Here is a 27,909-nt window from a genome sequence, read left to right on the forward strand (position 1 = left end):
AGGCTTTCCAATGGCTCTGGACCTCCTCTATCTCTGAACTGTGCTCTATGAATCTGAAACAGGCAGGAGGGAAGAGTTTGATCTGAATAGCCCTCAAGTACCAAAAAGCAAAGGTTATTCTGGATCTGAGTGAAAGAACATGGTAGCTGCTGAAATGGTCATTTTTCAACTTGGAAAATCTGTAAATTATTGAATCCAAATAATAGTAATTGCATAATCATTAAAAGTAAGGATCATGGCCAGCTTCTGACATCATTCTTTTGGGGAATAAACTTTTTTTTCCCTTTTGTCTTTGCTTATGTCACTTCTGGCCTGAAGAATAATTGTGAAATCTTCTGTAATGGACAAAGAGGGACTCAAAAATACAACCATGGGGCTAAAATGAACACACCTTAACTATATCTTTTTCTCAATTTTGACAAAACACACAGAACATTTGCCCAAAGCTGGGAATCAGAACAAAACTGAGTTTACATCTGAGCTGAATATCAGGACACTGATGGAAATATTCCTACCAGCTAAAATGGCTTGCTGCAGAGGAACAGTGGTGACACAGATATCTGTGGTAACACAGATATCTGCACCCTGCCCTCTCTTGCTTCCGAGCTAAAATATGTGGTGAATAAAAAGGGAAATAAATTTCCCCTCTTTTATTACACACACACTGTGTTTTATCTGCAGTTCTCTTCAGTCTTACCAATTCAAGTCACAGTAGAAGCAGTTTGGACATGACTCAGAATATAGACTCTGATTTCCAATTATTTTCTTTGTCATTCTTTGTCCTTCTTTCATTGGTGCTGGCCATCAGCAGCTCCTGCTGCAGTCAGTGGGAAATGAGACAGGATATTAAACTATTAATTTATTCTTTGCTTGCTGCCTCAGTTTCTTATCTCAACAAGAACATAAATATTCTTGATCAAGATTATAGTCATCAAAAATGTTAATCCCTGTAAAGGTCTTCAGATCATGTTAGAGAGGCACAAATTATTACTGAGATGATGAAGAGAAAAGAGCAATTGCTGTTACAAAACAGACCACTGAGGCACTTAAGCCTTATGTCCAGTCCCCAACAGCTGATGTTGCCACCTATACGAGCAGAAGTCATAAACCCTATCAAGATATTTCCTTTCCAGGTACACTGTTGTTGCTGTTTCGGTGTGTGTTTTGATTCATTTTGTAGATATGTCACTACATTGCCTAATGTATAGAAGCAAATTCATGATGTCTCGTAATAACTGGCAACTGGCACGGTATGTCCCCGTTGCTTTTTAGTAAGATGTTTGCATTGACACTGCTGGAATCCCCTACAGGCATAACAGAAAGGATTTAGACACAATCAGTTCACGTGGCATATCCCAAGCTAAAACTCACCTGGAGAAGAGTCATTAAGAGGGTTCAGGGCAGCTGCCCTCCGTATCTTCTCCAGACAGGTTTCTTGCTCCTTTTTAATAATGCAGTTGGAATGTGTTGCTGTAACCTGAAATGGGAGGAAAAAATGTGGAGAAAGAACAATTACAATCTTAAAATATCTGGAGGGTTTATGAAGAAACATCAGTAAGCTTTGATGTCACCTTACAAAAAGAAAAAAAAGTAATTAAAACATCCTTGGAAAATAAGAGGAAGCTGCAACTAACTTCGTGTTTTGCTTGTTTGTTTTGTTTTATTTTCAGAAAGCTTAAGGTCAAACCATGGAATTATTTCGTTGTTGTTGTTGTTTTTAATTTTACTCCACCTGTCAAAGTGTAATTTCTAATATGTTTGGTTTACTTTGGTTTTGGTTTACTTTTTGGTTTACTTTTGGTTTTCTTTCTCTAAAAAGGCAGAAGAGAAGGTACCTCTAAATAATGAAATAATATAAAGCAGAATCAGAAATCAATTAAGATTCTGTTTGATCTTCCACCACTTCCATGTGAGTCTCACACAATCTATTAACCTCATTCAGGACTCTAAGCTAAATTAAAAGTTCTTTCTCTCAGCCTTTCACCCTGTCCATTCCTTAATGCTTCCGTCTTTTCTTCCCAGTGAATACAAGGCAGTTTTCTTGCCAAAAGAGAATGCAATGCCAATTCAACTGAGATGATTTGATCCAAAACTTACTTAAAAAAAAAAAAAAAAAAAAAAAAAAAGTGAAGAAAAATAAAGAGAGAGAGAGAGAGAAAGGAAGAAAGGAAGGAAGGAAGGAAGGAGAGAAGGAAGGAAGGAAGGAAGGAAGGAAGGAAGGAAGGAAGGAAGGAAGGAAGGAAATGTGTAAGAGAAACACTGTGACCAATGGAATGTAGGCAATTCCAAAGCTGCAACAAACTGAAAATGGGACCCATTCCCAGAAATCAATATAAGATTTCATTCCTGCTGCACAAAGTAACCAGAGAATATCAATCCAAGCAAAATACAATCTCAGGTTTCATTAGACCATTTTACAGGGGCACTGCTAAGGTTCAAATCAAACTCACTGGAAAGACCCATAAAAATCTGTGCACTAGTTGAAGATGGGATAGGTCAACCCATGTAAGCAATTTTGTTTTTTCATATTCCCCATACCATTTTCTTCACCCTAGTTGATAAAGAATTACTGAGGAAGTAGAGTGTGCCTGCCAAGTGGTCTGTTTTCTCTTACCTGATAAGTAGGAACAAGCAAACAGGGAAAACAATACTTGAATTCAATCTGCTTCAATTTATTTTTGGAACCCCATTCACATGGTTCAACTTTATTTCTCTCATATCCCAACAGAGGGAACAGAATGGTGTGAACACTTTGGGTCAGTGATGCATCAAATAGACTATGCACACACAATACACAATACTTACAGCACTTCCCAAGGCATGCATAATCCTAGTTTGGTTATGCTTATGTTGTGCATTTGTGTATGCTAGGAGGCAGGGACCCATCTGCACACTTTTGACATAACAATTACAAGCCACCACCCCTGTTTCAAAGATAGAGGATTTCTTAATGAATCGCCAGTGTAGAGCTTTACTCACCATTTGGGAACAGCTAACGCTACACCAAAGCTAATGCTCCCCAAAGTCCTAGTAATAAATTTAAGCAGTTTTCCCATGGGATAAACCAAGCATAACCATATTAGAGTTGTTTATCTTCAAAAGAAATTATGTTCTCTTCTAAGGGCTCTCAAGGGCCTGGAAAAGACATACTGTCACAGATCTCTGGGATCTCCCAAGAATGTATGGCTTTTCTACATAATCCTCTAACCTTGCCAAAGATAGGGAAATTGCTTTGGCCAACAAAGATTCTTAGAATCTCCAAAAAAAAAAAAAAAAGTATAAAATAAATAAAATATATAAAAAAAAAATCAAAACAAATCAAGCTTCTGTTGCTAGCAGTAGTTCACTCTGCGCAGGTCTGAAAGGAGTGTTCAGGGTCTGCCTCAGTACAGAAATGTTACGGTTTCTATACAGTTAGGCATGTACGGATTAGAAAATCTGTCATTTTATAATTGCTAAATCTACAGAAGTGGGATACAAATAAACAATAGGAAATGTTTCTTCGCACATTTATTGTTAATCTGCAGAATTCTTTGAAGCTTCACATTGTGGATGTTAACTGTTTACAGGAGTTCAAAACATATATATGTATGTATGTAAGTATGCAAAATACATCAAAGTACACTAAACATTAAGAAACCCACCATGCCCAACTTCTGATGGCAGTAACTAAAGACCTTTGACAAGTATCTTTAGATTAAATCTATAGCCAAAGGACAGAAGAGTGTGATTTAGCCTTCCTATTTTTGGCATCTTCTGTACTGAGAGTAAACCAAAGCCAGGTCTTTAATGGCAACAAAGAGAGTGTAAGGTGAACAGCTCAGGTTTCATTGTTTTCCTTGCTGACAGCATATTTAGTAAGATGTATCTGACTAAATTGACTAAATTTAGTGAATTGTATTTGAGTAAGTCTGACTCAGGATATACTGGAGATGCAGACTGCTGGACACAGGGAGAGCACTAGACCAACATGCTTCACCTGTACCCGTAGCTTTCCTTAAGCTTTCCCTATTGGCAGAACACTTTGCTATGGCCTCCAATAACTATCTTTATAGCACTCTTCATCAACAGACTTCATTTTTTTTTTTTTTTTTTTCCCAGAGAACAAGGAAACTGAGACAGAAAACAAAGAACAAGAGGAATCGGTAACCTCAGTGACAGAAGAAAGAATGGAAGCTGCCTGTCATCTCTGCTAATTAGCAGTGCCTTTTCAGAGAAAATAAAACCATGTTTGGATTGCTTATAACAAAACATTTATTTGTTGAAGGCAGAGATGTTTTAAGGTTATCATGTTTTCCTGAAAGGATCCATATGTTTCATGAGTCTCCACTATGTACTGGCAGAGTTTATGCCTTTAATCTGTCAAGTCTGTCTTTAACAACTGAACAGCAGAGACAGTTCACATAGAAGTGTGAGCTTGAACTTCATGGACTCCTGATTTTGCTTCTTTTGCCTCAAGGACATTTGCAATTTCCTGAATTCATTGTAGGCAGTCTGGTTTCTGTTTCCCAGAAGATATCAGTAATACGTGCAGTAAAAGAATATTTTGACACATACTGGACAAATCTAGAAAATAGGTGGAAAGTACACAAAATTAACTTTTTTTTTTTTTTTTTTTTTTTAATTTACCACTCTCAGTGAAGTGAAGGAGATCAACTCAAACCAATTTTGAAAAGGCATACATTTCTATAGATAAGGCATAATAAACAAAAAGATAGTCAATCCCAAAGTACAGGAGCCCTGAATTTATAAACACCAAATAATAAAGCTCTGAAAAACATATTCAGATGAAAGCTTTAAAGCAGTAAACCTAATCAGTATCTGTTCAATTGTGCAAAACCGCAAAGAGACAAAAGTATCTAGCTAAACATATTGGGCTTATGTGGCAAGATTTTGGTCAGAGTGGGAGCTGTAGGTATGGCCTCTGTGAGTAGAGCCCAGCAGCTTCCCCATGGCAGAAGCCAGAGCCAGCATCAGATGTCTTCTGGTGTATCTGATGCATTAATGCATCAGAGCCAACCCCAGCTGTCTGTAAAAGGGACCTGCTGCTTGCCAGAGCCGAGCCATGAGTGACACTGTTTGGGCCTCTGGGAAAGGCCCCCAAAAAACTGATGTGCAACAGCAGCTGTGAGAGAGGGGTGAGAAATGTGAGGGAAGCAGCCCTGAAGCCCCCAAGGTGAGGGCAGCAGGGGGGCAGGAGGTGCTCCAGGCACACAGTACAAGTTCCCCTGTGGCTGGTGGGTCCCCCACTGACATTGCTCCCCAGACCCTCATGTCCAGTAAGTGCGCAACTAACTTGGGAGACAACAGTCCTGAAAATATGTCCAAAGAGCATGAAGCAGGGCTGCTAGTAGACACCTCTGAAAGAACAGCACTAGACCGCATTAAGAAGATGCTTCCTAACCACTTGTACTGAGGAACAGTGGTTATAAACTGAAACTGAGCACCACTCTTAGTTACCTGTCCTGACACTGTATATCAAAATGTATGTATATGACACTGCTTGACATGCAGCTATACCCAAAGAGAGCAAGTCAGAAACCTAAGCACAGATGCCAAGACCATTTGATATGCCTTAGGATATATTGCTTGACCTCCAGTTGCTTCTGCTTGCATTGGCCATTATGTTTGCCTTTTGTTAGGATATTTTGGACCCTGTAGGGCGTATCTAATGTCAAAAGACTTTTACATTTTGGCACCTGACTCATTTCCTTGGTTATATCAAGTGCATATACTTCTTAGAGATAAAAGAGGACTTTCTCTATGAAAGGCAACATAATCTTTGTGACACATTCATGGTCACTTATAAAGGTTTGTGCATAGCAGAGGTTATATGGATTGCTGAAAGGATTTGGAAAAAAAAATAAAAATACATAAAATGTGGGTATTGAAAGAGGTCCCAGAGTTATCCAAAATAATTTGGATCATCCTGTGGGCAAGCAGTAAGGAAGGGTCTGTTCAAGAATCCTGAGCTGTCTTTGACTACCTATAGTCATTCAAAAATACTTAAAGTTCTGGTCACTTTACTCATTATTGCTTTAAAACATATTTTCTCTCCACAAGTTAACTCATTGGAGCTAAAGAAGCGAGAAAAATCCTGTGTTCTTGAGAAACTCCGGGATCAGGCAAGGCACTTTGAAGTCATAATAAAGATGTGATAAAGAACAGGGCAATTCCTCTGGCAAAAAGAAGACCATTTACTGTTCTTCTTGTGATTTTTCATATTCTGCCTGTAAAGTCCTGACCTTTTATTTGTAAAGTGATTGAGAATATTTCTACAACATTCAGGATGTGTCATATCAGACACAGTGATAAGGAGAAGGCTAAGTAGAGGTAATTCACTTGTCTAAGCGTTTGTTCTAAAGTAATACGAGAGAGGAGTTTAATCTACTGGGTTTATAAGATCACTAGCTTCACACTGAATTGCACTTGTTGCTAATAGTATTGTGACTTTCAGTTTTAAAAAGTTAGCTCAAAAAATGATATATTAATTTGCAAACATTACACAAAAAAGCTGACTTTTCAATGAAAACATCACCAGATTTAATCGTTACTCCTCAAAACCAATCAACCTACCAAAAAACTAAATAAACAACACAAACAAAAAACAACAAAACAAGTCCAATAGTATAGTGCACGCTGCCAAAACAGGGCATTGATCTCTCTCAGACTGGCTTATATGAATTTAAGATATTTTTACCTTCTAACACTGACAGCTCCTGGAGAGATGTAGGTCTCACTGCAGATTAGAAAATAGCTGCAGCATAATCAACAGCTCCCTTCACTCAGTGGATACCTTCTGAAGTGGTAAGTCTGGACAAAAGATGTGTTATGCAACATGGGGAAAATGTGTTTTAGAGTTTACTCTAACCATCTTTATATCCTGGAAATGTGTTCAAAAACATTGTCTTTCAGCATGCTTTATCAATATAGTCGATGTCTTCCACAGGAAAAGACATCTTGAGTTAAACCAAAGCATACCTTTATCTTATCTCTTGCTATCTAACAGCAAGCAATATCAATTTATGTTTCTTAAAACTTTGCACTGAAGGGAAAGAACCACTCATTGGAATAGCATTTAAAAATCCTGGTAGAGAAAATGTGTTTGAAGTGAAGCTAAAGGTTTGATAATTTTTTCTGATTGTTATTGTATTATGTAAACTGGATTTCTCTGACAGTTCCAAATTTCCAAATTTCCAAAGTTAAAAATTCTAAAAATGCATCTCCCAATGACACATGCTTGATGTCTTCTTCTTTCATTCCTCATAGGTCATCCTAGCCCTGAAAAGCTGACAGTCTTATGCCAACACTGAAATTCCCACTTGTCTTCAAAAATATTCAAGAACAATGTGATTTAGTGTTCAAATCAGGCTCTAGCCCTTTCCAAATCTGACTGAGCCTTCATGAAAGTTTCTCACCCCTCCTTGAGTTTTCAGTGCCAGGTGAAAGTGAGTGGAGAGGCCTCTCTGCAGGCCATCGGTGGTGCAGGACTTGCAGAGATCATCACCAATTGGCGCAGCCTGCAACATTGCAGTCCTAAAACATAGCAAAGCTGCTGGAAACAGAACAACCCAGTGTAGATCCAAGCTTTAGCAAAGCATCCAGAAGTGCCTGTGTCAGCAAGCAGAAGATCACTGAATGGGGGTTTCAGGCAAATAATGCATATGTAAATTGGTGGAATTCATGTTTAACAAAGGAGAATAAATGATGATAAATGATAAATATTTTTTCCTTGGGGTTCTGTTGTCAGTTTGCTTCAGTTCTGTGTAGACATATTTTGTGCACATTCAGCATGACAGTTCAGACTGATTAGTAAGGAGAAATGGCTGGAATGGATGTTGGGGTGTAGGATCTACTTTTTTTTAATACACTGATTCACTAACTGAGAAATTAGGAGTTATATTTACAGAAATTTGGGGTATAATGCTCAAATTCAGTTGGACATCTGCAATGGGGGAACTGAAAAAGAATCTCTGACCAGTCTGGGACACAACACTCTTCTCACCTGGGGAACTGCTGATCCAATGGGGTGAACATTAGGTGACAAAGATTTTGCTTGTCCAACTCCTAGGTTTGCTCTGTTAACTTAGTCTTCCACAGCCTCATCTTCTTAGTCTGGTCTGTTTTAAAGTATGAAAAATTCCCACCTGAACTCTGAATAGAGAGAGGTCTACATTGTTTCCCTGTGATCCCTAAAATGTCCCTGACGATCATGCTGCAACTTATTTGGAATAGCCTTTTCTGAGAGAAATAGCAATGGACAGAAAGGCTTGTTTCCCTTGTATATTACCTCCAGAGGATTTTTGAGAAAGGCACACCTCTTTGTCACTCATCAGAGAGCACTGGTAATATAGCACTGTTCCTTGTTTAAAGTAGCCCTGGAAGGGTGCATCGGATATAAGAGCAATTGAAAAATAGAGTGTATAAAAGATAGTCTTAACCTTTTTCTTTGATCTACAGATTTAGTGTTTAATATAATTAAACATCATTAATATAACGGTCATTAATATACATTTGTGTTTACCTATGTATCCTTGTCTCTGGTGGCTGCAACTGTAATTTAACATACATGTTAACTATCTATGACACACACCTCTCAGATAGAATCATTGAATCACAGGATAATTCAGGTTAGAAGGGACCTCCAGAAATCTTCAGTTCAACTTTGTGCTCGAAGCAGGGTCAGCAGTAGGGTCCGGACAGGTTTCTCTCTCTCTCTCTCTTTTTTTTTTTTTTTTTTTTTTTTTTTTCCCAGCTGGGTCTTCGAAACCTGCAAGAACGTAGACTGCTGCACAGCTTCTCTGTGCAACTTCAACTGTCCTCAGGATAAAAAAATATCTCTCTAAATTCAGTCAGAACCTCCCTTGTTTCAATTTATGTCTAGTCCATAGTCTGTTGTCCTCATGACATGCACCATGACAAAGAACCTGGGTCCATCTTCTTGATGACCTCCTCATAGTTATTGTAAGGCTGCTACTAGGTTATCCCAAAAGCCTCTCCTTCCACCAGCTACACAAGGCTATTTTCCTCATCCTCTACTTATAGGCAATCTTGATGGCTTTGCTTCAGTTGCTTAACACCTTTTTTATATTGAGGAGCCTAAAACTGGACCTAACATGCTAGATGTGGTCTAACAAGTAAAGGGTGATAACCATGGCCCTAGATCTGCTGGCTGTTGTCTTATTAATACAGCCCAGGACACTGTTGGCCTTAATCTGATTTCCTAGGATCATTGTAAAGTGTGAGGAGACAAAGGTATCAAGTAATTGAATGGGTTGTTACACTGAAAAATCTCTTGATGAGTTTCACTAAGTGAGGGCAGAGGGAATTTGTGCTAACGTAAGACTCCTCTCACTGAGGGGACACTGAGAACAGAGAACCTTTTAGGATTTCTGTATTTGTCATGCTGCCGGATGCCACATTCATTTACAAGGCAGGTTTTTGTTATTACTTGTTATTATTTGCCCATTTATACTTCATTACTTTTAAACAAAACCCCAAAGAGAAAAGATCTTAGACAGGAAATTTGTTTTGTGCAGGCTCCCAGCAAGTTCAATAGAAACCCCATCTGAGTCACACTTGGAACAGAAATGCATGGTGAACAGCTACAGGAGGCTGCAGAAACACTTTCTCCACACACACACATATAGCCTACTCAGGGGAGAAAGCTTTAATTAATCCACTAATTAAATTAAAGCTATTTGCCCTCAACTATCACACGCATTCCTCCCTTTCAGTCCTCCCCACAGGCAGTTCCAGCAAGTGTGTCGTGCTACAGCTTTCAGTCTGATATTCCCCAAAGGGGCTCTGGGACTGGGGAGAATACTGAAGAACAGAGGCAAAGAGCTTTTTACAGCAGTGGTAATGGAAGTACTCAAGATTATTCTCAATTTCCCTCCTCCTTTCAGTACTAAGAGCCATTGGTTCAGATATTGTGCCAAAGTGAGGGGAAAAACCACCAACAAAAAACCCTCAGATCCCACATGGAATCAAAACCTTGTACAAAAGATCTCGTCTAGGCTAGCTTTTTCAACAAACCGTTCTTTCTCATTCCCGTGTCTGGAGAGTTTCACCACTACTTCACTGTAAAATCTCAAAGAGGGGAATAAAGTTTTTATTCATGAAGGAAGTGAAGAAACAGAGTGAATGGTGTGGCAGAGCATCAACACCTTGAGATGAGCCAATGTGGAGCTGAGTGAAGGGGATTAGAAAGGAAAAGAAATATTATAGGAAAACTTCCTAAGGATGATCAGTGAGACTGTACACAGAAGGAGAAGTACCACCAAAAACAAATTACCATTTTTCAGAGAATGACTTTGCTTAAGAGATTCTTAAAAGCAGATGAGGAGGAAACATAAAGTTGGGGCTTTCGTTGTTCTTGGGCTATTGGCACTGTGTAGGAGGAAAATATAGCAGTGACTATAAAGATATTTCTGGCAGATCCATGGTTCACAAGCTGCATTGTTCCTCTGTTGTCCCAGCTTATGACTGTAAAGAGTGTGACGTACCTATACTTTCCTATGTGTCAGTTACATTCACAGTCATTTGTCATTGATACAAATAAAAAACGTATGAAATGTTGAGGTATTGAGGTGCAATTCAAGTAATCCAGTTCAGGAATAAGAAATGTTTTTGTTCTGCTTAAAGATGTCAATATGAAATAGTTCAGTATTTTGGAATCAAAGTTTTAAAAGGAGATGAAATTTACTCTGTGGGAGGAAAAAAAAAAAAAAAAAAAAAAGAGAGAGAGAGAGACTAGATATATGAGCATATTCACATATTCCTGCTGGATGAAGATGACAAAGGACATTGAAACAACGCACATTGAGTATTCCACAGGATAGAAAATTCCAAAATTTGCCTGCATAACGTTATAACCATTATAATCCTTCAGCCTGGGTTTATACCACAGAGAATATGTGACTAATGCTACTTTTATTAGGTGATCTAATCTGGTGATTAGTCCTGAGGACTAGTGACAGGTGACTGTCCTTAGGATTATCTGCCTAAATAATCAGTGCCTTAACTCCTTATTTAGGACTACATTGATACCATGCTATTGAGAAGTATCAGAAGAAGCTCCTCTCACAGCCAGTTAATGGTTTGGACACTCAGTGTTGGTCAATATTTGTCACTTAAATTATCTAGGTAAAACGTGGTACAGAAAGAGACTTGCAGCATCAATGCTTGTTTCTTGCTAATAACAAAAACAAGCCCAAAGTGACTTGTGAAGGTGTAGACATTGTACTGATGAATCACATCCCCATTCTACGTCTCAGGAACTGTTATCTGTGCATTGTTTTTCCACCTCAAACGGGCCAGTAGAAGAATTGCACTCTCATTGGGTGTGTGATTTAATCATAGCTGATCACCAGTATTTAAATACCTGGCAATAGCTCTTTAATTTACACATTTACACATTAACATTTAAATGCAATTTTCAGAAAACATCATCTCTGGTGATATGCAGTTATATCATGACAGTTGCTAAGTTCTGGGTAGGTAAACCATTGCCAAAAGGGTGATCAACACAATTCCTTCCACTGACACAGCAGACGGTTCGATACATCTGTGATTCATAGCAACTTAGCTGTATGAAAAATTTCTGTCTTGGGCATTTGTAAGCTTAAAAATGATACCTGTTTAAAGACACCCTAGATATAGATAACTGGAAGCAGCCACATTACCTCTTGTGTAGTATGTATCTTAAATTAAAGTAGCCAACACCTGTAATACTGTAATACTTTACAATGGGAAAATAAGCCTTTGTCTTTAACCTCATTGGTTGTAACATGCAGCTTTGAAATTGGCTCATGCTTTATGATCTGAATGCAGTTCAAATGTGTCCTGCTCAAGAACATGCAGTGACCAGGTGACTGAGTGCAATATTGGACTTCAAATGCCCGTTTCTGATATTACAAAGGAAAGACAAAAGTGCATTTCTGTCATATACATCATAAAAGAGAAATGCATGCTCATACTGAGTATCAGCAGGGGCCCATGTGTTAGCCACAATAAAAACATTAGAGACAGACAGAAGTAATTGGAGTTTGATCTGTACTGGCAAAAATAAAAATCCACAGAATTCTTTTCTTTAAATTCAAGAGTTGAACTTTAAAGCAAATTAGATTAGGTTCATTGTGATGTGTAGTGGGATTTTCTTGTTACACACTATAAAAATGCAGACTCACCAAACTAAATGAAAACAGATAAGTTGCACACAGACTGCACAGGAGGCAATCGTGTGGACAGGAGATAGGCAGGACCCAGCCCCTGCTCTTCTAGCTTGTCGCTAGGTATAAAATTCACCCAGAAATGCATTTATCATATATGTTTTGTTCATGAGGTATTCTTAGAACATCTTACTGGTAACTACACTATTCTACATGAGCTGAACGTCAGTCATGATTTCAAGAAATTCTGAAATATGATGTGTTACAAAATAAAACTGCACATGTTACTCGAAAACAAAACTACTACTACTACTAATAAGAAGAAGAAACAACAAACACAAAGAGCCAGATTGCATACCCTGCCTCAAATTCCTATTGTATTTGCCACTGCAGGCAATGATTTGATTTAAGGAAGGACAATACAATTACAGACGTGGTCTTCTTCTAAGAACAGATCTCCCCCTTAAAGGGTGACTGTGTTCCAAAGAAACCTGCAGGATTTGGATCCATTTCAGACCCTGACAGCTAAGCCACAGGTCTCACTTTCAGTCTTGTCATGACCCAGATTCTGCTCCAGCATTTTCTGCTCTGCTGCTATATAGAAATTTGCACAGATAGGTGATAACTTCCTGAATAAGGACAGATTCCAAATGCATTTTACTATCCTCATGGTACATCCCCCTTATTGTGCTCAGCCCCCCAAAAATGCAGCAGGTATCTGAAGTGTTAAGCTAGCCAGCCTAGCTGGCAGGTACAAGGGCATTCTTGCTGCAGAACACAGTGGCACAGGGGATCTCTCCAAGGATAACAGATGCTTCAGCTGTGCTGTTTGCAGCTGACTGCAGTGCGCAGACGTTTAGGACTCAGAATCTTTTGCATATTTAAACAAGAGACAAATTTTCAGTGTCAAAAAAAATAAAAATAAAAAGAGAAAAAAGCAAAAATAAAAATGAACAAGGAAACTTTGAAGTCCAAACATACAGGGTTACTACTTTACAGTGAAGAAATTAAATGCTGTCCAATATTTTAAAGTTTTTCTTCTGCATGGAAGAGTCCCTATATTGGCATTCTGGAGAAAGAGGGAAGGGTTCTGCTGGGATATTTATGTGTGCCAGATTTAATAGGGTTCCTGAAGAGATCCTAACTTTATGTGTTTGGCCTCAAAAATGCTGGATGCTGCTTCATCAGTGGTAATGACCACATTATAGACTCAGTGAAACCTGGTTCTGACATTTTTGGCCATTCTAGATTCCAAAAGTCTTCATGTAGTACACATCCCAACACTACAAGCAAATTTTGCCTCTGTAGTTAATAGAGGAAGCTGGTGAGAGCCAACATGTAGCACAATCTTAGGAAAGATACCAGAATTTCTCAGATATTAACCTTACCAGCTTCATTTTCAGCTTTCTGCTCATATGCATTCCTCCCAAGAAGTTCACTTCTGATATTGTATTTCCAATTACAGAGAGAAAAATCAGTTTCACAGAGTATATTACTTTTACAGACATATATGTGCAGGAGAATAATGATGAGTGAAGCATTTACTCTAAGGTAAATGGTCTAAATTTTCATAACCTCACTTATTTCTGAACTGAAGTATGACTTATATGAAAAAGAGATATACATCTGAAGCCCTAGGAATGGAAAAATTAAATTGCAGTAATGTTTTGACTTGGTTCAATTTGTTATTAATAAAAAAGTGTCATTTTCTATGGAGATGGGTAGGGTTAGAAATAGGGGGAAGCTATTTCAGACTGCTTTGGTTTTCTTAATATCAGAAGAAAGCATTGATACATATAAATAATGTATACCTAATACATACTGAACGGAGAAAGTGAGAGATGAAATTCCTCTCCCATGAGAGCAAATTGTGTTTAAACTTAAGTTAAAAAAAGACTTGAAAGCAAAGTTGTGCTGTCCCTCATGGGTTATTCTGGGTGACTCCAATATATGTTTACTTCCATTTATTTGACCCTCAAGATTACCATGTTCAGATGTTCTACATTAATCCTTTGACAACAGATACATATATTTCACATTTTCAAATATGGAAAAATAAAAGTCTCTAGACTAATGTTATTTATGCACATCCCTGTCACTTTCCCTTCATTTTTGTTACATCATTTTAAACTCAGTATTTAATTCTTTTTCCTTCTCCTATTTTTTTTTTTTTCTGTTTCTATTTTTCTTTTTCTTTCCCAAAGCCATGAACATAGTTGAATAGTAAGTGTCATCCACAAGGTGTTATTCTGGATTTGATTAACAAAGATACAGGGAAAAAAAAAAAAAAAAAAAAAAAAAAGCTGAATTTTCATCTTTGTGTCCTGTAATTAAATATCTGCAGAATTAATGATTTAACCAATAGGTAACAGTGAGAAAACCAAAGCAAAATCAACCTTATCTTTTCTGGTCTCTATCTATTCCTCTAACCCTGAGGGAAAAAAAAAAAAAAAAAAGTAATCTCTGAAAGGAAAAAATACATCTGGTATACACAACTGAAAAAATATAACAAATATACTTGCATGAGGTATAAAAGGAATAAGTATGTCAATGTGAAGATGAAAGTATGCATCAGATGAAGATTTATGTGGGACTTCATATCAGCATTGGAAAACTCAGGAGGCACTTTCTTCACAGTGTCCTGTCCTGCCCCATCTATGGTTTTCCAGAGCACCCAGGTGTGCCCTCTACTTCTGTCATGTACTATCAGTACTCGTCCATGGATTTTAAGGGTGCAAATACAATGTATTTGCACATGCAAAAGTACAATGCACAAAGACGTCTGAAACAAAAGGCAGAAAAAGAGCATCAGTTCTGGATCATAAGTTCATTAAAACAAGCTACATTATGAAATGATATTGTGTTTCACTTAGATACAAATGGGGGTTTTGCTTATGGTCCAAGCTGCAAAATAAAACAAATACAGAAGCCAGCATTTTTGTTTTTTCTTTCAGGTTACATGAACATATAGACCCCAGCATGTCTGAAAGCTATGTCTAGAGCTCCTCAGCCATCGACTTACATCATGATCTCCAGGAGGCAAACTCACACTTTTTTCTTATAGTGTTTAGATTAAGATTAACAAAACCTCTTGTATCTTATACATCTGTCTTTGCACCATTGCTCTAACACTTGAACACATGTTAGCCGTACGTGAAGAAGGCAGAGCAGTGCAGCTGGTGTTATTTGGCAAAGAACTGAGGAACAAGAGGCTGCAGCATTTCTCAAATTAAACACTAATCTGGGGCGTGACGAACATTTGATCTTCCAGCTCTCATGTTTTATGTTACTATCTAATATCAGGGATCAAATGATACCTGAATTAGCTTTAAGATTTTATTTGATAACAAAGCTGATGAGTTTTGTGAGCAATAGCACAAAGCTTTAGTCATTGATCATGTGGATTAGTATCTCCCAGATATGCATGGATGGGATCACATAAGTCTTCCTTCCTTGGGATATTAAAGACCCATCGCTGTTTTACAGCCCATTCTCACTTCTGTTTCCTGTCCTGCAGTAGTAGACAAGTGAGTGTCTACAGGTACTGGATGCCCCATCCCTGGAAGTGTTCAAGGACAGGCTGAATGGGTCTTGGAGCAACCTGGTCTCATGGAGGTGTCCCTGCCCATGGGTTGGAATTAGGTGATCTTTAAGGTCCCTTCCAAAACAAACCATTCTGTGATTTTATGATTCTATGACATGCCTAGTTACAGGGCAAATGATGACTTCACTACTTTTAATACCAAAATTACTAGACTGAAGACATGAAGAAAATGTGTGTCTTTAAATGAGCTTACAGTTTATTTAGTGGGTGTGCCTGCTGTCAGTTCAGGCATAGTAGGCAACACATGATGGGCAAAAAGGTTTTGATTTTACACATGTATGTAGCTGGAAGAGATACTAAAATGGACTAATTTAACCTATAATTGTGTAGGAATTTAACTTGTTTTTTAGTGCAAAAATAACAAGGGTTTTTGTTTTTTTTTTTTTTTTTTTTTTTTTACATTTTAAAGTAATGGAGTAAATTATCATAAACCTGGCTAACAGAAATAACATAACTAAAAACAGCTCAGCCAGAGGGCAGCAAATAATAAATAAATAAATAAACAAAAAGTCAGCTTAATATTTCTGAGGAAGTAAACATAAAGTTATACCTTTGAGCTTCAATGTATTTCTATGCTTACCTAGTAATGCATTTTACATTATCATTTATCTGGCAAGCGTTTCACAAACACTAAAGCCAAAATAAAGATCTGATTAGTTTTAAGCCCAAATATGTAACATGCTTAGATGTTGCTGTTAAGTAATGAAAACGAACAAACAAACAAACAAATAAGTCTGTATTTCCCCTTCCCAAACCTGCAAATACAAGTAGTTAACATTATAGTGTTTTTTTTTGGTTTTGTTTGTTTGTTTGTTTGTTTGTTTGTTTTTCCCCAGGGGGCTTCAAACATCAAATCAGCAGTCTGCATTTAGCCTAAATAACTTCCATATAACATATTTTGGCCACAGATGCTGAGTCAGACAGAAACTGTAGGACCAAAAGCATTTTAAAAGAGCACACAGAAGCAAAAGTATTTTCTTTTTCTGTATAAAGCTCTAGAGAACTAATAAGAATTTTGCACTCCTAAAACAGCATACAGAGCAATATTTGTCATAAGAGGACATTGCATAAATATGTTATCAGGAAGGCCAGAAGCAGTAAAAAAACTACCACTTTGCATCTTCAACAGAACTTTTCACCAGTCCAGAATAAGTGTACATCTATAAAGTATACTGGTGCAGGGTGTGTACTGACTGCATACAAAGGCTGACAAACCATTAAAGTTGCCAACAGACACAAGCGTGATCTGGCTGAAAGACATTTATTGAGAGTATTTTCCCTTAGGAAATATGTTGATGAAGTCTACAGTCTAAACTGTATCAATAGCAAAGAAGTTGTCATTTGTTCATTTTTAAAAAGGGGGAGAACTGTTATAAAGTGCTCGCTTTCTATGTTTTAAGTGTCTTGTTTGAACAGAATATTTATTTAGAAATTTTATTTTCTTAAAAAAAAAAAAAAAAAAAGTGGTTGAAATTGTGAAGAAAAATGCTTTAATCTTTACTGGAAAGAAAAATATCCAAGTGCTACAAAATAATTCTAAATTGCATTATGTAGGGAAAATATTTTTCCTGTTCTCTTAAAAATTGATTTCCTTTCGTTGTTTGAAAGATCATGAAGTATTTAATGGTATGGATTATTAATTTGCTTATATATATATATATATATTTAATTTTTTTTCTAGAGACACTGTGATTTTTGGCGTCTATCCTCATCCATACAAGAAAACATATTCAATAGTTGATTTTAAAAACGTATTCCAGGAAACATAATAAACAGCATTTGTGATAACCTGACAAGCCATTTTATGAAAATGAGTCCCAAGATATTGATAATGCAAGACAATCAATTGCACAAGAGTGACTTAGTCATTCATTCAGCGTTCACATGATATCCATAAAAGGTAACATACTACTCAATAAAGATGAGTTTTCTAAGAGCTAAAGAAATCAAAGTCTAGTCTAAGCTATTTTTTAATTACTCTGCAGCAAAGAGAGCACTACGCAGTTTATGATGGGTCATACCAATGTCTGGAGGTGCCCATCTCTTGTTATTGACTACAGAATGATTGTTAGTAGATTCTAATATAGATAAATATCTTAAAATAGACATCCAGATTTTAGAAGGCTAAATATTGTCTTAAGTGCACTTGCTGACATCAGTTAGGTACAAACCTCAGCTCTAACAGGAACAGAAATATACGTAGACTGTTCTCATTCATTAGGATGGTGATAATTCTCTTCTGGACACAACTATTATTATACAGCACGTAATAAATATCACAAATTATACAGCACTGAGATATCACTGAGATCGCCATGTTTTAGTGCAGAAGGGGACCCATACCTCACCAATCCTCTCTTCCAAGTGATTTCCACATGGGAAAAAAGTAAATCTGACTGAAACCCTGTTTTCTTTTCAGGAACATGAACACAAGGAAGCCTGGAGTGAGCTATTCACCCCCTGCCCAGAAATACAAAGAGAGTTTTGTTGAGTTGGGTTCTGTGCCCTTGGGGACTACAATGACAGCAACACTTGGGCTTTATGGTTGGCAGTGTTTTTTAATAGGCCTCATAGTCTTTGATTAAATAGCTGTGTCTCTGTTGGCTTGAAAAAGAAGCCCTGGAAGCAGCCTTAAGCGCAGTACACTCTGACTCGCATCTCCTTCCTGTCCCTATGGCTATTTCAGAAGCAACCACTGATCTGGAGGGCCTTGTGATGTGTAATCCTGGGGCAAGCACTGCTCATGTATGCTCCCCCAGGCAGGCTTAAGGCATAACTACTTGATCCTCAAGAAGGCCCAGATTCTTGCTGAAGGAGGTGAATTAACTTTAAGAAGCAGTGGAGTGTTTACTTTGCAGATTGGGAAGCAAAAGTAAAGAATAGCTATTTATTACAAATGATGGTGAGAGGGACCAGGGGACATATAGAAGACCAGACCTCTAACATTTTTTTTATTATTATTTTTTGTTCATTTCCTCTCATCCTGCTCTTTTGCTTCCATTTCCCCCTTCTCTTTAATGCAGCATTGGTTCTGCATCACAGCTATCTATTCAAGCTGCCTCTAAGGTAAATCTTAAGCTGCTGACTCCACAAACTTTAGGAAGAGGAGGCCAGCAGCTGACTTGCTAGAGACTTGAGTAATATACCTCCAGGTATTGGATATTAATAGCTAAGAAACATAAAAAAATCACTGATTTTGAGTTATTATTATTATTATTATTATTATTATTATTATTATTATTATTATTATTATTATTATTATTATTATTATTATTATTATTATTATTATTATTATTATTATTAAACAGGCTTATTTTCCAAGACATTTTTTTTTATTTCCTAATTTGGTATTTGACTGCTCATCCAATACTCCTCCAAGCTCATGAATTCAAAACCAGCAGGCAAAAGAATCATATTGATATCCTTAAATCAGTGTTGTCATCATATTATTTGCCTGTCACAAAAATTATTACTACTACCAGAGGGCAAAAAAGTGAAGGCATTAATGTAGGACAACTATTTTCTGCTTCATAATCCTTTCATTTCTAAGACCTAGATATAGGCCTTGCATTTCTAAGACCTAGATATCTTGCCTACCTAAATAAGGAAAATTACACATATAAGCCTATGTTTGTGTGTAGTGTTATGAACCAGAGGGTGATGGAATAAGCATTTTTCTAGAATTTCTTTTTTTTTTTTTTTTTGTTTGACTTTCATGTTTTGTGCAAATAAGTTTAATAAGCTTTAAAATATTTTAATCAAGTGTGTCTTTCTTCCACAACTAACACCTAACATCGCACCCAAGGTGCGATGGCAAGTCCTGGTTTACTAATCACAGCACCAACATAAAATGGAGGCCTCACACCAGCCTCTGGTGTCCTAGGGGTGTCAACACACTAGGAGTTTCCCAGAGAAACAAAGGGATTTACAGAGTTCTCAGGTGGAATCAGTCACCCTTTAGAAGTACTCATCCTCCCTTGCTGACAAGGCAAGGAACATCTGGGACCTGGGATAAAATTTTTTGTTTCCTAACAAGGTTCTTTAAGCTGTGTGGTGTCCAAGGCATTATTATTTTGCAGCACGGAATCCCTTAGATGTTCTCTGTGACAGACTTTCTGAAAGCTTGTTTTGAAACAACCCTACCCAATATTACAAATCCTGACTCTTCTTCTTTTTTTTTTTTTTCTTTTTTTTTTTTTTTAAATAAATCACAGGCTTTTAAGAGGTCTTTATATTCTGCTGATTCCCCCCAGCGCCATCTTGTGATGAGAAGAAAAAGCATAGCATCAGTAACACCTTGGCTGGCCGAGGTATTTCTCCTCTGGAGGACATTCCCAGCAGGTCCCTAGCCATTGTACAGGAGCTGCTGCGGTATTGCAAGTAACAGAGAAGTCCCATGCATCTGTGCATTGTGTTAGAGGCTCGCAATCCTACAGAAAGCTTGACATTTCATGATTTGTAAACTCATGAGCTCTTACAAATCATAAGGCCAATAAACTGATCAAAAGCTGGCTCATTAGATCCTACATGGAAAAACAGGTTCCTTAAAGAGCAGACACCAACACAAGCATACACGCTTCTGTCCCCAGTGAGAGGGGACATCATTTCAGCTATGGATGCTCAAGCAAACATAGCAGGGACAAAGAGAAAGTAGTGGAATAGTGTATCTGAATATACTGCTTCCCATATTAAAAAAAAATTACAGAGACTGAAATGTAGATGATTCTGTTTGACTGTAGCTAGCCACTGGAAATGACAGCTACAGATTAATAATTATAGTTCTTCTCTGTGGACTAAACAGAGAAGAACAGAGGTCTTCTAAACCCTTAGAAGATGTTACCTCTCCAGTAAACAGGATCTAAGAAAAAAGACCTAGTTTCTCTCATCCTCTCTTAATGAATGGAGACTTGAAAACAATCACTTTGAGGTCTGATTCTCTGATCTGTGAGATGCTGCCTACACATCTGTATTTATACATCTGACCTTCATACTGAGATTGCACTTCAATGTTGGTATACAAGAGACATCACTTAACACCTTTCTTTTTCATCTCTGCATTTATTATTATTATTTTTAGAGGAAGTCCATGAACATGTTTGCCAACTAATGAAACACTACAAGAAATATCTTTTCACTTCAAACATTTAAGCTTAGCAATATTAAAAACGCATCCACAAGAATTTCCAAGTATTAGTTGAAAAATGAAAGAATTATTACAGACAGTTAGAACACCTGCATTGCAGTTACATTTAAAATTCAGTTCATATACTAAGCCAACTTTGTGAGTCATGAATTTCATTGTTTCTCAAGTACATTTGGAGCCAGACAAAGAAACCATGGTTTCTTTGGATCCTATGGATCCTATGTTTTCACTAATTTTATGGTGAATTTTGTTAACATTTCCGATTAAAAATTAAAACCCCAAAAGCAACAGCCTAGTGCTATCTCAGATGAATTGAAAAAACAATAAAAATAGGTGGGATGAAGAAAACTGATGTATAAATGAAAAGATAAGATGTTTGGACTAAACCGAAAATTATGAGAGTGACTGAAAATAAGCAGTCTGGCTTTAAAAATAAATAAATAAATAAATAAATATCAATATAGACATTTGGTTTGAAAAACATTTCAAATAGAAAAAAAATAAATTTCAAGAATTGCTCTCAAACATTTTCCTTTACAGGTCTAACATGTACCTTTCTTCTAGATCCTGCCTCAAGTACCAGAATACCTTTGAGATTGACAAATACAAAATAACTTGTTAAACACATGAAAATTTAATCAATCTAGTCTATGATAATTAGAATTGGCTTAACATGACAACATCTAAATTTTAAGTAGCATATTATTTTCTTTTTTTCTGGTCCGAGACTAGAATTGAAGGCAACTATAGCTTTCCATTAATATATTTTGTCCTCTTTTTGCCCTTTTTTGACCTGTATGTGATTGTAGACCATAGTCTGTGTGGTTTGGCTACCTGTGAATAAAATAGGACTATCTGTTGATGTAACAAAAACATGCACATCCAAACAGGTATATAGATTCAAGATTCAGAAGCTAATGCTAATGAGGGATGGAGATGTGCCTTGAAATTGGGAACTATACCACTGCTGAAAACAATAACTCTTCTTCAAGGTAAACAGATATTTCTTGAATAGTACCAGATGTATTTAGAGAACAGCAAGGTAAAACAAGACTTTTTAAGGAACCTTTTGGAGGGCAGGATGACATTCAAATTTACTCTAATTTTTTAAAATGTCACATCCAAAAAATCTGGAAATCTGTATGACAGAATAGTATCAATTTGAGGACATCAGCACAGCATATAAGGGATGATTCAAAGAGAAAGTGAGTCCCAACAGAGGGAAAATATGTTACCACAAGCATTATAAAAATTCTCAGCAAGGGAAGAACCATAAATAACATTCAGCATTCCTGAGTTCTAGTCTGTGAAAATGAATGTTAGGGAGGTAATAAAGAATGAATAGTATACACAAATTATGGTATAATCTCTGTCACGGGCATAAGTCTCTTCACTGACCAAAGAAATGTATGTGCATATTCACAGGTTCATGCATGTAATATCACTAATTTTACTACCTGGATTCCTGCAGGAGTCTATGATTAAAACTTGCATTCAGAAATAAGCTCATAAACATTGCAGAAACCACACAGACAAAAGCATATTTGTTCTTATTAATTCTGGTTTGCTTCATAGTATTTCATTAGAGAGCTGTTCTTTCCAAAAGCAAGAGCAGATCACTGATTATCCAGCTCAATGATCACAGTTATGTCCTGAAATGCTAAGTATTGGAAACTTTCTGTCCTTTTACACTTGCCAGGAAGGTCATCTATCTAAAAGCTCAAGAGATATATTCAGTCACAATTATTTTCCTTAATTAAAAATTGTTCACTTCTAAATAAGTAGATACCTTTTGGATGTCTCAAGCTGAACACCGAAAATCTTGAAATGTGGAAGATCACTGGTCATTAAAAAAATTCCATTTGACTTTCACTTCACATGATCACATAACTAATTTTATTACAATTTGAAAAATGTTCTTTCTTACCCAGGAATTCAGCAGCTCTACCAATCTGCATTCCAGTTTCACCTGATGTAGGATAACACTTACTGTCACTTAAGATGATAAAACATGGAGGTTGACCTAGGCTTAATTGTATGATGGGAACTCCTAAGAGACTGAGACATGTCATTTGTCATTTCTGGGTCTCAAACTAGATACATCAAGGTGAGGTTATGTAATCTAATCTATGCACAAAACCACAGCACCTGAATTTGAGCTAACCTCCATTTATAGTGGATAGATACATGCACCTCTGGAAGACAGGAATGTCATGCTAAAATAATCATATGAAATAGGTTAACTGATGGGTTTTTCCTTCCCCATTACCTTAGAGGAAGTCTAGTGTAACTATTTCAGAGATAAAACACAAAAATTAAACATAGTAAGTAATACTTTCTATCTGAATAGGAATAGTCAGAAGCATCATTTACCAGAAAAAAAAAAATCAAAAATCAGATATTTATATGGTGAGGGGTTAAATTATTTGAATGAACATTCCCATTCTAAAGAATCTAGTTGAACAATGTTATATTTCAGATATGCAATTAATTACAGTGGTTTCTGAATAAGACCTTAGAGGAAAATATGCATATTTATGTGTACCAAAAAAAGGTGAATACTGTATGTTGACCATTATGCATTGAAGATGACAAGTTACACAATCAGTACAAATAAGCAAGAAACTGTAAAAACTGGTAAAATATATCTAGTTTACAGTGACAGTTCTAGTCAAATCAAAACCATATTAACTATTTCTTCCTTAAAAATAAAACCAAACTATATTTCAAGAGTGTTTTAAAATGTCTGTCTGTTAGAGAATATTAAGCAATTGTTAAGTACTTGTATGGAAGTTATAGAAAGCTATTAATATGAAAGATAGATAATTTAAATACCAGTGCTATTTCTCTGGTATCCCTTTGTGCAGTGCTTCCTGAGACATGATGAAAGGCACAGTTATGATCAATGATCTAGCTAAGAGCTGAGCTGAAATGCAAGATGAATTTATTATAGTGGTTGTATAGTGTTGCTTACAGTTTCAAAGTGAAAAAAAAATGCTTTATTCAATGTTCTTACAGCTTTTATGTGAGACTAGATAGAGCCACAATGCAAATGGGGACAACAAGCAAGAATAGACTTACATGACAAATCCCCAAAAATGTGTTAAGACTGAGTGATTCAAGGGATAGTACATTATTTGGTAAGTGAAGGATTATGATGTGAATAAATCCAAGTACTATTCATAAAAAGCCCAAGTTCTTCATAAAAGTGACTAAAGAGTTTGAATGCCTATATCTTTAATGGCCTTCCTGTATAGTTTCTGAAAAATGACCCTCTGAAAATTGAGGCAACCAAAAGCACTGGCTGAAATATCTGAAGGCTTAGTCTTCATAGGACTGATGGAAACCTCTAAATTTATCGCTTTTGCCTGGAAAAATCAATCTTAAGCAGATTGCAAATAGGCATCCCACTATTTATTTATGTTGTTTTATTATTACTTTTATTTTATTGTTATTTTTAATCTCAGACACTAGCACTGAACAAATCCCTTCACAGAACAGACTTCCCTTGTGCAGGATGAGCAGTGGTCCCAACTCTATTGCAACTACAAAGGAAGTCGGAAAAGGCTTATCATAACTTACGGGTCCACACAGAAAAAGACAGAATGAATGTTAACAGTAGAACCTTAATGTTTATCAAGTGCTAGACTTGGGAATACGTATTTAAATAATAACATCTTATTTACAAGGTCAATTATCCTTACCATGGGAAACAATATGAGAGTGAAGAAGCAGGTCTTCCAGTTGATGGCCATCTTGTCTCTCAATTTTGATCTTTACTCGAGATTTGCTTTTTTTTAACACTGTTACTGGGGCTGAAGCACACACTCTCTGCAGATGTTATTGTCAATGTCTTCACGTCAAGGCTCAAATTTCTGCAGTGAAAGAAGAAAATGATTATAAATATGTAAAACATGGTGGAGAATGAGAAAGAAATGGACAGAAAACAGCACAACAATTGAACTGTCAGTTGCATATATTAGAAGTCAATCATACTTATTGATTGCAGCTACTATAGACCTTTTCGGACAATAAATATAAGGCCAGAGGACACGGCTTTAAGATCAGTCACTTGCATCATAAAAAGTACTGAAACAGACTCTGTAACAACAAAGGCCTCAATTGTACCTAATGGTAGAAGGCAGAATGGAACATTTTGAACCAGCCAAAGGGCCTGTCTGCTTCATTTCTGAAGTCATGATTTGACCGTCCTGATTTCAGTAATGGCTCAGAATCATGACTGTGTGAGGATTTTTTAAGAGATGGTATGACTTGAAGATTTATTCCTAGAGTTTGCTTGTCCAGACAACAAAATCCATGACCAGATTTGTTAATAAACTGATAGCTTTTCAAGCACACACCGATGGAGATGGAAAGAAATGAATTGTACTCTCAGACAGGCTAAAGTTTTATCCATAGCAGGATTGATTTACATGGGTGACAGTGCCATACATATCTGTGACTTTCACTGTTTTGTCTGTGACAAGGAGCTAAACATGTGGTCAGGACACCATCAGAATTGTATCCCTTGCATTAAATACATCCTAGTTCTTTATGTCATAATTCGTTGTTTAAAAACTCCCATGCAGTCCAATTCATTAAGATTCTCAAAATAGTTACATAATATTGACAAGAAATTTTCTGTTTGAATCTCTGGCAGGATCCAAACCTCATTACCTTTTAAAAAAACATCTTGCCTGAGATATTCATGTCTTGGTGATAGAGGTCTGAGCTTGATGTCCTACCTACAGGCAGGTTTTAGCACTGAGATATTCATTAAAAATTTATTTGTCCATCACCTGAGATGGATCCCCTTCCATTTATCTCTGCACTCCAGACCAAATTCCTACAAGATAAACTCAGCTAGTGGTCTTTGGCTATGTCTGTAGTAGTTTATACAAAATCTTTTTGCTTAGGAAGGTATGAGTTTAGCCCTCTCAAGGCCAGAAAAAATTCTTTCATCTGTTTTGTTTACAGATTGTACTGGGTCTGGCTGGGATGGAGTTAACTTTCCCTGCAGCAGCAGTGCTGTGCTCTGTACTTGAACCTAGAACAGCACTGATATCACACCAGTGTTGTGTCTGCTGCTGAATAATACTGGCACCTCGTCAGGACCCCCTTTAACCACCCCAGAGAGAGCGGGCTGGGGGTGGGCAAGAGGTTGGAAGGGAACATCACCGGGACAGCTGGATTAAACCAACCAAAGGAATATTCTGTACCATATGATGTCACACTCAGCAATAAAAGGTGGAAAAAGGAAGAAGAGGGAAGGGGTGGGCTCTCATTGTGAAAACGTCTGTCCTCCCAAACACTGGCTACGTGCATTGAGGCCCTACTTCAAGGATGTGGTCAAGCATTGCTTGTAGAAGTAGAAAGTAATTTCTTTCTAAGTAGAAGTAGAGAGTAATTTCTAAGGAAGTAGAGAGTAATTTCTTTCCTCTGTGCTTCCACGTGGCCTTTACTTGTTTTTCTTTTTTTCTTTTTTTCTTTTCTTTTTTTTTCTTTTTTTTTTTCTCTTTCCCCCTTTTTCTTTTCCCTTTAGTTAAATTATTTAATTATTAATAGTTTTATCTTTATAATAATTTCCCCTTTAATTAAATTATCCTTATCTTAACCTGTAGGTTGTTTTTTTTTGTTTGTTTGTTTTTGTTTGTTTGTTTGTTTTCCTTTTCTTCTTCCCCTCCTTCCCCTCCTCTTCTGAGGAGGGGCAGTGAGAGAATGATTGTGATAGAGTTCAGCTGCCTAGCAAGGTAAAACCACCACACATATGTAAATGAAGACTTTGAATGCAGAGGTGCTTTTTAAAATCTTACTTTGTGATGCAGGTTTTTTGTATGCCACCTATTACCTATGTGGGCATAAATAAGACTGGCATACATCTTCCAAACTGGAGTAACGTTTACACATGTAAACAAATTCTTGAGAAAGGGAGAAAAAAAAAGTCACAAATAATAAAAATTCAGGGATAGAGAACATGCAAACATGTATGTAGAAAGAATAGGTCATATTGGGAAAAAAAAAATCAGAATGTGGCAAAGGAGAAAAGGATGAAAAGAAATCATACTGAATACAAAAAGTAAATACAGGAATGGTAAAGGCAAATGTGGAATAACCTTTACAATCACTGGACACTCAATTTTTATATTTACTGTCATGTACCACAAAGACATCAGCATTTACAAATTAAAGTCTTTCAATTAAAAAAAAAAAAAAAAAAAAAGTAAAAGAAAAAGAAAATTAAGCTCTCAATAGATTTTTGTCTTCTTTATCCAGACCCTGACTAAATGGAGAACAATGATTCATAAAATTCTCTGAACTGATCTGCCTTCTTCCATCCCCACTCGATCAATCATTCTTGCTCTGCTCTGGTACTGAATTTAATTACTTAACTGTATTTCTGATGGTTTATCAAATAATGAGGGACTGATAAGATCTCAACTGAGGAGGAGCAAAAACATCCATGGTGACATTCAGCAGCAAAAAGATGGAAAAAGAAAGTCACTCCATTAACAGAAGCAACAGACAACCTTGCAGACGCATCAGCAGACATTGGATTGGAAATTATTCCTTGATAATTTGCACTCCTGTGCGCAGGCAGGCCTGGCCAGAAAGGCCAGAGAGTGGTATGGAGATTTAATTTTGTCTTTGGATTGTGCCACTGTAATGCATCAAAAACAAGATTTAAATACAACAGAAGGGTGGGAGAGGGCTGACTAAATGTATGGACAGATAACCTGTGGTAAAGCGGTAACCTTTAGAACACACTCTTTCCAATATACCTTTTTAAAGGTAGGGTTTTACTTTAATCTGGCATTCACTAGGCTTGAAGAGTGGAGGTTTTGTGTTTTATGCTAGTTTCAATGAAACTTCTAAAGATATAAGAACATCTGCTAACCATTTTACTGCCTTTCTTTGACATTTTGCAGAGCAAGTTAAAGAATCAGCTTCATTTTTCCCTTCAAGGTAGTCACGGAAACCTGTATCAAAAA

At 36.8% G+C, this 27,909-nt stretch overlaps 1 protein-coding gene across 4 annotated transcripts in view; it reads right to left on the reverse strand.

Moving 5' to 3' along the window:
* The window catches only part of ADCYAP1R1 (ADCYAP receptor type I), a 143,755-nt gene that overhangs the window by 85,016 nt on the left and 30,830 nt on the right, over nucleotides 1-27,909 (reverse strand). For all 4 annotated transcript variants that reach the window (XR_014317056.1, XM_082755141.1, XM_082755139.1 and 1 more), the window contains exons 2-3: nucleotides 24,625-24,795; nucleotides 1,372-1,477 (exon numbers count right to left, since the gene is read on the reverse strand). Coding sequence is in view for 3 of the 4 variants with exons in the window: in XM_082755141.1 (XP_082611267.1) it covers nucleotides 1,372-1,477; nucleotides 24,625-24,675 (157 nt within the window). In the remaining variant the exon portion in view is untranslated. The remainder of the gene's footprint in view (nucleotides 1-1,371; nucleotides 1,478-24,624; nucleotides 24,796-27,909) is intronic.

This window comes from Aythya marila (genome assembly GCF_965140915.1).
Source record: "Aythya marila genome assembly, chromosome: 2".
Taxonomy (NCBI): domain Eukaryota; kingdom Metazoa; phylum Chordata; class Aves; order Anseriformes; family Anatidae; genus Aythya; species Aythya marila.